We start from the raw sequence: 10986 nt of genomic DNA on the forward strand, positions 1-10986 counted from the left end.
CAGATGGTTTACTTTGCTGTGGACGGCAAGATTCTTTGAGATTAAGATAAGCATATGTGTGGTGACATTGCTGTAATTACACTTATAGGCCAATTATGGAAAGGGGAAAAAAAAGATAAAATATGTAATTTCCAATCAGTCATTTAGCAAGTGATATATAGGCTACATTATGAATTTCTATGATTTTGATTTATATAAGCTGAAGGGGGTGGTGGGGTGGAGGGTCATAAATAAATTTTAAAAAGCTGGGTAGCCTTTAGGTGGGTTTACCCTTTACTACATCCCTTAATATGACGTATATATTTATATAGTAATCACAGTCAGGCACTATGCGTTTCTACTCGCCTTGTGGACACTTTGCAACAATGTTGTGAATGTATTTAGATGGAGCGTAGGGCGGTGGCCAGTGAATGAATGATCAAAGCCTTTTTAAAGGTTTGGTGGGCGGTGCATCTGCTGTATTTACAGTGCTCCGGTCCGCCCCGCCCTATAATAAGAGATAGAAAACTGTCTCTGGTCCAGTGGGGAGATGAAACAAGTGAAAGGAGATGTAGCAGACAGGCACACACTACTAGTCCACCACTCACACACACACATACACACACATAACCTCGCAGGCTCCACTCCCTTCACTTTTACGCTGTAGCATCTGTCTTTTGCCAAAAAAAAAAAAAAAAAAAAAAAAAGGCACCTCACGTTTTAGGTGGAGAGGGTTTGGTTGCAGCGGAGGTTTATGGCCGCGACACTAACGATGAGCGGCGGCGGGCAGGAGGAACCCTTCTATCCGCTGCTGAAGTCGACCCTGCCCGGCGGATTCCCTTTGGAGGACTCGGCGTTATTCGGCTTGGACTCCAAGATCACAGAAACGGACCGGAGTGGACACAACGACTACACACAGGTAACCCCTCCTGAAATTAAACCGGGTTGATGAACGCCGATTTATGACTAGTGATGAAACCCTTCATATTTCATTGAATGGGCGTGGCAGACTGGTTGTAGACCTCCGCTTTTTTTTTTTTTTTTTTTAATTCCCAGCCTCCAAATTTCTTTCGGCCTACTTTGTTTTGCGTGTACCGCTGTTGGCATCGCAGCTAGTAGGCGTAGACTGCGATCAGGGCATGCCTGTAAAGCCAGCTGGACGGCAACGTGAAGCCGAGCTATTCCGCCTGCAAACGCATTCTCCACCGCATGTTTTCTATGGAGCCAGTTGGTCACCAGTTGTTGGTCTCTTCTTGGCGTCCGATCTCACCATCATACCACGCCGACAACAACTGACTCCAGCCTCGCACAGAAAGGTCCCGGTAACTGCGTCCCGACTAACCAAAAAACTTGTGAAGGAGAGAGGTCTCTAACAGCTGGTAGGATCAGGACCCTAGAAATAGCAGCCCAGCCCCAGAAGACTGCTGCGGCGGACTGGGAGGCATGGGTGTTTCCCCGCTCCCCTGTCATGTTGTTTCTGTTTCATCCTTCGCTGCAGAGCTTCCCAAACTTTTTTTTATGTCAAGGATCACCCAGATTCATGTGCATGAGAGCACAAACCCCCCCTATCCCGCAAAGGGTTTTATCCCGGGAACACCCCTATAAGAGAAAGGTTTTGTTTACATAATGTCGTGCACCTGTAATGCCAGTTTGTGCATCATGTCTGCAAAATTCAGCAGATCCGGTGCCAGAAATTTGGCTATAGTTGTGATTACTTAATTTCGCCACTTAAATAGCCTGATCCTCAACTACTTGGCCCTGTCTGGTTGCCTTATGAGTTCAGCCTTGCAAGCAGAGAGGGAATTTAGCAACCACCCATTGATGACTACTTGATAAATGTTTTAGTGGTGACTGTCCTATCAAACCTTTGTCTTCTCAGAATAGCGCCCCAGAATAGCTTGGTGATGACTGTTATGGAGCACTTGGTTCATTGAGGAACCTGTGTTTGGGCAGTAATCATTTTACTAGGCTCATCACCGGGTGAATTTAATTTCCTTCCAGAGTGTAGCTTAAGACAATAAAATGAAATAACTCCCTCTTCTCTCTCTGTTTTGGTGTCTGCAGGCGAAGTGTGAGCTGGACAGGTATCTCTCCCCTCAGCCTCTCACCATTCCACCACCTGGGGACAACCAGCAGAAATCACACAGAGACAGTGCATCTTCAGTGGATCTGTTCTTTGGTGATGATCAAGCCGGGGCTCCCTACACCCTCAACATGAATCTTTACCTGCCTGAAGTGGCCTACCTGAGGATGGGTTTGTGTCGGCAGGCGCGCCACCCTCAGCCGCAGAGCCACACAGGTCTCGCCCAAGTCAAGACAGAGTCCGCCACCCCGTCCTTCTCCCCCAACATGCAGCCCCAGTGCCGCAACACCACCCCCACCAGTGCTGGCAGCACCTCTGGGCATGGCAGCGGGGGTATTGCTATGGAAACGTCAGCCATAAACATGACATTACCAGGGTTGCCGGACTTCAGTGTTTTCAACCAGTCGGGAAGTAGCCGTGGCACTGACTCGGTGTCACAGGTGTTTGTGAAACAGGAAATGACGTCACAGTTTGAGCAGCATTCTCTGCACCACCATGACGACAGCGGCTCGTTGTTTCAGCTCCTAAACTCCGACTTGGACCATCACCATGGTAATGGCATGGAGGTGCAGCACCATCAGCAGCAGCAGCAAATACCACACACGGGCCCTTCACCTATCCACACACCGTTCCATGATTTGTCAGTAGCTTCCTCCGCATCTCAGCAAGAGCAGACCGCAAAGCCTGCCTACTGCGGTCTGAATAGCGGGGCTTATGCACACCCTCACGCTCACACACACACCCATTTCCTTCAGCAGCAGGTGCCCTACCTGCCCCCCTCTCCGCCAAGCTCTGAACCGGGCAGTCCTGACAGGCAGAAGGAGCTGCTCCACACTTTGTCTCCTCCACCCTCCTATGCAGCCACCATCGCCTCCAAGCTGGCAGGTAGCACCCCTGGGCTCGGCCCTGGTCCCGGCCCAGGCCTAGCCCTGCCCCTGGCCACAGGTCCGACCGCAGTCCCAGGCCCAGCTGGAGGCCTCCCCCCTGCCTCCACCCCTACCCCAGCTCAGACCACCATGCCTGTCCGCTACAACCGTAGGAACAACCCTGACTTGGAGAAAAGGCGGATCCACCACTGTGATTATCCAGGTTAGAGCTATGACACGTGTGCACTGCCGTGTGTACACACTCCCTCACCACACTGATGCTTTGTTTTCTCATTGCACTGCAGTCAGGTGAATATCTAGTAACCACAGAAGGTCAGATTTAAGAAAATAGGTTTCATCTGAGACTGCACAGACACCCATGCATTTCTGACATTGTGGTGTGTTCTTAATTAAATTCACAGGCCTGTGAATCATTCATAGCACTCAGCACACAGCACAGAAAAATAAAAAAAAAACATTTATTTCAGGTAAAGAAAAAAATTAGAGTTGGAAGATTCTCATTTGAAAACTGCTACTGTTAAATTGGCAGTAGCAGATGACTCACTGCCTTTCAATTAGCTGCTCGGATTGAAAATTTCTTTCCATCTATTATCATACCTCAAACGTCTGTGGCATTTTGAACAATGAGCTCTGCTAGATGGCTGTGGCTGTAAACTGAGCTCTGGTGTGATTCAGTAGCATGAACCTGTGGTGTGTGGGTGTTTGTTGAATGCACCTACATGGTTAATAGATTAAGTTTAACCTGCTGATGGTTGACCCACTGTGTTTACTGCGCGAAGACAGTTTGTTCTCTATCTCTTCCTCTGTCTCTCTCCCACACACACATACACACACACACACACACACACACACACACACACACACACACACACACACACACACACACAATCGCCCTTTACCTTCTGAGGATCAGAGAAAATATCCTCATAAGTCATTTTGTGATAATCATGCCATACTTGTGTGGCACGCAAGTACTGTCAAACCTGCTACACACACACACACACACACACACAAGTTATACGATGTGCAGCTACTTGTAGGACATGTAATGTCAACTAGCCTGTGGCAGTGTGTAAAATGGGCTTAGAGGAGCCTCCTGCTGCATGTTAGCACACGTCTCTGAACACACACTGCCAGATTGGACTTTTATAACTTCTTTAACTCTATTCCAAGACTCAGATGCAGCAGATCCCTCACAGCTACACAAGCTGGACACATCCACCATTTAACCAAACGCACACTGCTCACTCTTTAATTGCAGTTGCTCTCTGTTTCTGCTCTGCAATATATGAAAGCATCGGAAACTGAACACTATCTGTGTTTTCCGTTATTGTAACATAATTATTTTCTGCTTCTCTCTCTACAATAATTTAAAACTGGTTTTGCATCATTCGAGTCAACATGCTGCCTGCAACACATTGCAGTTAGGATCTTAGTCATCTGAAACTACTACTTCACTACTGTGTCAAACTATTTGGCACCATGAAGAAAAGTTTTCAGCGCTGCAAGAATGACATTCCATTTTTTGCAAGAAATTGTTGGAATTTCCTTTTTGATATATAAAATTTAATTAAACACTTCTTCTGGCTAATGAGTGTGCGCGGGCCAGTTGGCAGTGCATTTACTTGTACTGTTCGATAATCTAAATGATGTGTTGACCAATAATTTCCATAATACAGACATTTGTCTAGTTCAAACTGGCTCTGCTCTTGGGTGGTTTGGATTAATGAGATTTGACCGATCCGTTAGATCAAATTTCTGGCATGCAGTACAGCAGTTAAGTTGGTAAATACATTTTGGCACATGTATTACTTGGATTAATTTGATTTGGATGTTAAGCCCACCCCTCTTGTGTTTATCTCTGTCTGTTACAGGCTGTAAGAAGGTCTACACCAAGTCCTCCCATCTGAAAGCCCACCTCAGGACTCATACTGGTAAGACCCTCCTCTAATTAACATATCTTTTTTAAAAGGGACTCGTTAAAAAGCGTCGCTGCCCACGCGACTCATATTTCGGTATCTGCGCTGGCACCATGTTGCTAGGCAGAGTGTTGTGTTCTTGGCATGTGTGTGTAAGTCTATCCTACCCCATTCCCATCCTCTGCCCAATATACTATTCCATCAAAACAGGTGGAAGTGACACACTTCTGCCAGCGCATGACTGTACGACTGTCACTGTGGCCAGCGCTAGACGGTGGTGCTGTCTCCCCTGCGACCCCGGGTTCCTGTTCAGACATCACTGCTTAAAATATTTTGATTTTCTGTGACTAGTTGGGTTGTTTGCCACTATAAATATACGAGATCTGTTTGTACTGATACCAAAATATCCTGGATCATCATATCCCTCATATCTGTACTTCTGCCATTCCTCTGGGGGCTTTCAAGATCCATTTCCTCATCTCTGTTCTTCCTTTCTTTCTTTCTTTCTTTCTTTCTTTCTTTCTTTCTTTCTTTCTTTCTTTCCTCCCCTCTGTCTCACATTTGCATAAAACAAATACTTGTGGGTTCACAAGTCAACAAACAAGTGGTTAGGTGCCCCCCCGCCCCTCCCTCATAGGCTAACAAAGCCAAGCTTCTGTTGATATCTACACATTCACTCTCCTTGGCTGCACACACACACATAAAATCTCCAAGTGATTCTGATACAGAGCTCCTTGTGTGTGTGTGTGTGTGTGTGTGTGTGTGTGTGTGTGTGTGTGTGTGGTTTCCATCTCACTGTTGTGATCATGACACAACAGTTAGTTCTGGCGTCATTCATACTGCAGGCTGATTGCGGCGTGATGATTACAGACCACAAGATGAGAACACGACACATGACGAGGGACAGGCTCCAGCTATGCTGTAGCGGCAACGTCCTTATTTTCTCTTTTTGTCAATCTCTCCGTCACTTTCTCTTTTTTTTCCCCCCACCATTTTCACCTCACCCCCTTCCTCTTTGCTTTCTGCCATCCTCCCGGCTCAGCCAAGCCGACCTCTCTGAATCTCCTCCTCTCTCCGTCTTTGTGTCTGTTACTCATTCTTTTTCTCTTACTCAGTCACTTTCTCACACACTCATGCACTCACACACACCTGTCAGTAATCTGTATGAGATGATTCCTAATGCGTTTGTGCCCCCGTGGGAGTCCCCACTCTAATCCCCATCAACATCCATTACCGTGATTGTTTGTGTGCATGTGTGTGCGCACGCCTGCGTGTATGTGTGTGTGTGTATGTGTGTAAGTGCATTGTGAATGTGAGAACCGAACACTCCTCCCTGTCTTGCAGTCCTTGTTGCTCTCTTTTCATTGTGCCATGGCCCAGCTTCAGGTTTTAGGTGTGTGTGAGTCAGTTTGGAGACTCTTGTCTCGTAATAGATTGTTGCTTTAATGCCACCCCTGGTTGGCGTGCTTGTTTAAGCGAGTCTTCGTCGTGATTGCCTGGGCTGCGGCTGCGACTGTGGCAGGACGGGGGGGCAAGGACAGCGGCTGGGAGGCAAGACTGTGGGGCTTCAGCTGGGGCTTGGGTTTGCAGCTGGAGATTATTGGAGTAAAAAAGCATAACCATCAAAAGGGAAACATGAAATTTCAAAGGCAGACAATTGGGCAAGTAGTCCTTGGGAAATTCCATTCCTTTCAGTGTTTCTGAGTGATAAATGAAAGCCTGAGCGACACTGATGCGAGTGCGTTTGTTGCTAGACAACCAGACTTTCCAGTAAGGCCTGTTTTCCCAGTTCCTCCACCCTAATACATGACTCCTGGGATGTCAGGGAATGGGTGCCTGTTCCAATTAAATTACTGATAACATCAGTGCCACTGGTTCTGTCAGAAGTCCCACGTCTCTCTAGTGTGTCATACTGTGTTGTAGTTTTTCGGTCATGATCACATGGTACAGCGGTGGTCAAGCAAGAGAACACCCTGCGCTGTTTTAAAGAGTGCCGCTGTGCTCAGCCAAAACCAATTTTTCTCGTTCTCTCTCTCTCCCTCTTCAGGTGAGAAGCCGTACAGGTGCACGTGGGACGGCTGCGACTGGCGTTTCGCCCGCTCAGACGAGCTGACACGCCATTACCGGAAGCACACAGGTGCCAAGCCCTTCCAGTGCGCCGTCTGCTCGCGCTCCTTCTCCCGCTCCGACCACCTCGCCCTGCACATGAAGAGACACCAGAACTAACAGCGCTCGCAAAGACAAACACACACTAGGAGTAAACAAGCGCTGCCTTGTGCCATGTCACCGGGCACACAAGCCTCAAAAAGCGCTACATTACACCTTCCACCTGCCACACAGGCACACACATACACACACACACGCACACACGCACACACACACACACACACACACACACACACACACACACACACACACACACAAAATGTTACAAGCTGTGTCATGCAAAGCAGCTTCCACTGACGCTGCAGCTCTTACTGGCACTGTGATCATGTGCTAAAATGGCTGGGTGGCCCAATAAACGTGTTGCTCTTAATAAAGAGGGGATCGTTTTGGAAGATGGAAAATGGGACGATTTAAATCCTGGTTCCCTATCCGCCACCTAGGTGTAGATTTGATTTCCTCAGACAAAAAATAAATAAAAATAAAAAAAAATAAAACAAAGAACAAGAAAATCAAACAATAAAAAAAAAAAAAAAAAAAAAATGGTAGCTCCAACTTTGGTTTCCAGCCTTTTAGGATTGTCTAGTATGACTGGAATGAAAGCACTTACCACTCAAAACCTGTAAAGCTTTAGTCTCTGTTCTAACTTTTAGAACTGGCTTCATGATTGTGTTTTGTTTTGTCATTATTATTATTATTTTTTTTATAAAGGGGAAGCTCTTTTTTTTTTTTCAAAACTAGTAAAACCAAATGTCTGTCTATTTGTCGGTTTGTTTATTTGTTAGTTGTTTGATATAACTGGAAGATCCAGAGGTTTTATGTTATTTTATTATTTGATTTTTTTTTTTTTTTTTTTTTTTTTTTAAACCAATCCTTCGGTTTGCACTTGAATTGGTCAATTTGTCTGAGGCTTTTTGGCCCAGAGATCTCATTCACCACTGGAAAACCATCACTACTGCCACTGGACTCAAATCACTGAACACTACACAAATCATTGCTTTTTAGATATTAAAAATTAAAGCCTTGAATACTCCAGTGAGTGGAGAGACAGGGCAGGGAAAGAGAGAGAGAGAGAGAGAAAGCGAGATGGAGAGAGATTTCTGATTTTAGATTGAGAGAAGACCTGGGAATGATGGACAAAGAGAGGGGGGCTGGATGGTTGCTAAAGAGCTGCAATTAGATGATGAATTATTCAGTTTGTGTTTCGACGGCTGTTCAACCGGAGAAAATGTCCGCCGAAGCCGTAGACATATTGTGGAGTTGATGCAGAGTTAAACAGAAATGACTGCATTCGATACCCAAGCCCAAATCAATGGTGGAGCATCTGGAACACATTGCTGTCTTAAAAAACAAGCTAAATTTCTGTACATCTGTCCAAAGTTTTTTATTGCTTTCCAGTGTGTCTCAACCAAAGTAACGTCTCATGTATCAGCCGTCTTCATCATCAACTTATTGTTTTAAGTGCCTCCATCTCTGGTTTGATCAATGGTAGCAGAGAGCTGTGATCAATTTGGGCAGTTCTTTTTAACACATGGTGCTGTTTTTGTTTTGTTTCTTTCTAAAGATCAGTGTTGATATTCGGCCTGACTCAGTAATAATAAGCCACAAGGTCATTTGTCATCCAGGCCCACAGGAACTACAGTGTAACAGCTCGGCTCATGTTGCCTCATGGACACGATTTTTTTTTTTTTTTAGCCAAGAGTCACTTCTTTCTTGGAGGGATTTCGCCCTCCGGCTCTGTAACACAAATAATTTGCAACTTGGCAACAGCTACATCAACTGATCCGACGTGGACAGTCTTTTGTGCTTTTATGCATCGGTGTCCATTTTGATTGTTTGATTTAGCCTGTGTCTATAACTGTGTTTGTTCATTCACTGCAGGTAGCCTAAAGATAATATAGCACTGTAATGTATCATGGTAAATCTGACTATTTATTTGATTGTGTAGAAGTGGGGTTGGATCAGATCAACCGTTTTCTCCCCAACTAAAATGCCTTAATGTAAATATATGCACTGTAAATATCTATTGATTTTTTTTTTTCCTCTTTTGTTATGAGTTTTGTTTTGTAAACAAATGGGCAAAGAGAGGAACATGCCCTGCATCCAAAACTATTTGAGCCTTTTATTTGTTTTGTTTCCTTGTCAAAGATATTTTGATGCCATTGTTTTATATTGTCCTTCGAACAACCTATTTTGTAGATCTTGTTTTTTTTTTTTTTTTTTTTTTTTTTTTGTGGTAAACGTTCCAAAGACAAAAGTTGTTTTTTTTCTCTTCAACTGAGTGAAGCCAATCCTAATAAAGTCAACTGACACTTTTACAGACGTGCTCTCTTACTGAGGTGAATGGTGGGACTTTTGTTCTTCTTCTCCGGCGCCTACAGGAGGCGTGTTCAGCGGCTGTGCGCTGGAGTTTTTGATGTGCGTGCGGTTTATGTTGAAACTATTGTTGATGAAGAGGCTCATGATAATGAATAGCCGAGTGTGTTGTCAGACATTACATGAGCACGTCTGCAGGTGCTGAACGCCTAAATGAAACATCTGTGACGGCAGATGCCTGCTTGATATCCCTGGAGGCATAACCACTCTCCCCTTAATCTTTAAAGGATCAGTTCACTCAAAATCCCCCTGACGAAATTCTATAGTCCTATTTCAATAACTGCATTTTCAAGGATTCACCTTAAGAAGAAGGGATATAGACAAAATTTTCAAGGAGCTGTTCATCTGCAATCCAAAATAAAAAAAAAAAGATGGATTCTTACCCCCTAGTTCAAGCTATCAATCTGTATAGTTTCCATGTGCTTTTGGCAAGGTTTCCAGTCTGCCCTGATCTCCTCTGTCTCTCGGTACCCCAGTACAATAAGGATGAATGGGCATTCATTTGTGGAGCTCAGAAATGCTGTGAAAAGCTCATCAGCAACAGCTCAAGGGGGGAAAGTTTTGTTGGGAACAACTGCCTACCGAAGAAAACAGCAGCAAACCGCATCCATCCGTCTCTAATTTGCACTCATTCGATTGCGGATAGATACAGTTTGCCTGTGTTCTTTGACAGGACACACTTCCCAACAAAACTCCTTGCCCACAAACATTTTGGATCATGTCAGGTATCCATGTCATTGTTTGTGAAAAGAGCTGTTGCTACTGTGTTTTTCCACAAATGAATACCCACTCAGGGTCATAGCACTTAAGGGAAGGGAGACAGGGAACCTCACCAAATCGCACAAATACTATGGAGACATATACTGCACTCGATGTAAGTGGGAAAATGTCTTTTTGTATTTTCAGTGATGTGTTCCTTTAAAATCTGAGTTCGCACTAATCCAAGCTACCGATACATGAGATTTCTGCATTAGATCCAGCATGAAACTGCAGTTACAACAGAAGGAGATGATAAGGGGAGATATGGGTAGGGAAGTGTTCGGAAAAGAACAAGGTAAAAGGGGGGGAAATAAGAACAGAGGGGAGCGAACGGGAAAGGAGAGGAGAGGAGATGTGCTCTGGTCCGGGACCTGCAAGTAACCTGCAGCACCCTTGCTGATCAACAAACAATAGGCCTTTGATATCACAGCAGGAGACAATGGACAAGAAAATAAATTTGACCACCACTCGGGGACTAGAGGGGAATCCCACCACACTCAAACACACGTACAAACACACACACACACACTCACACCATATGTTCTTGGTTTAAGTCATAAATGTGACCCAGGGTCTCGATTGTAATCTACCTCAGATGTCAGAAGAGAGAGGGGGATTGCAAGAGAAGCGAAAGAAGTGAAATGCAGAACAATCTAAACAAAAGAATCTCTGGGGGGACCCAATCAACCACTTCCGTCCTCCTACGTCTCCTCTCGTTCTCCTCCTCCTCCGCTCTTATTTAATTTCATTTTCTCGTTCTTTGTCTTTCCACACACCGTATCCATCCCCTCCTCCCCGCCTCCCTCTCCTCCCCGGTGGA

At 45.1% G+C, this 10986-nt stretch overlaps 1 protein-coding gene across 2 annotated transcripts; it reads left to right on the forward strand.

The window, feature by feature from the left end:
• Nucleotides 1–595: 595 nt before the first annotated feature.
• Nucleotides 596–9351, forward strand: klf5a (Kruppel like factor 5a). Of its 2 annotated transcripts, none has more exons than XM_030070645.1 (4): nt 596–898; nt 2044–3151; nt 4824–4883; nt 6916–9351. In XM_030070645.1, the coding sequence occupies exons 1-4, from the start codon at nt 734–736 to the stop codon at nt 7092–7094; spliced, it is 1512 nt and encodes a 503-aa protein (XP_029926505.1). In that variant the 5' UTR covers nt 596–733; the 3' UTR covers nt 7095–9351. The 2 variants fall into 2 exon arrangements, with proteins under 2 accessions (XP_029926505.1, XP_029926504.1); XM_030070644.1 differs by lacking the exon at nt 596–898 and adding an exon at nt 1086–1295.
• The last annotated feature ends 1635 nt before the right edge of the window (nt 9352–10986 follow it).

The sequence above is a fragment of the Myripristis murdjan genome, chromosome 15 (assembly GCF_902150065.1).
Source record: "Myripristis murdjan chromosome 15, fMyrMur1.1, whole genome shotgun sequence".
Taxonomy (NCBI): Eukaryota; Metazoa; Chordata; class Actinopteri; order Holocentriformes; family Holocentridae; genus Myripristis; species Myripristis murdjan.

What these genes read in the sequence shown, in the direction of transcription:
- klf5a (XM_030070644.1), top strand. Translation starts at nt 1,119, where the DNA reads ATGCCTGTAAAGCCAGCTGGACGGCAACGTGAAGCCGAGCTATTCCGC. An exon ending in CCACCACTGTGATTATCCAG is followed by an intron (nt 3,152 to 4,823) that starts GTTAGAGCTATG and finishes TGTCTGTTACAG; the next exon opens with GCTGTAAGAAGGTCTACACC. An exon ending in CCACCTCAGGACTCATACTG is followed by an intron (nt 4,884 to 6,915) that starts GTAAGACCCTCC and finishes CTCCCTCTTCAG; the next exon opens with GTGAGAAGCCGTACAGGTGC.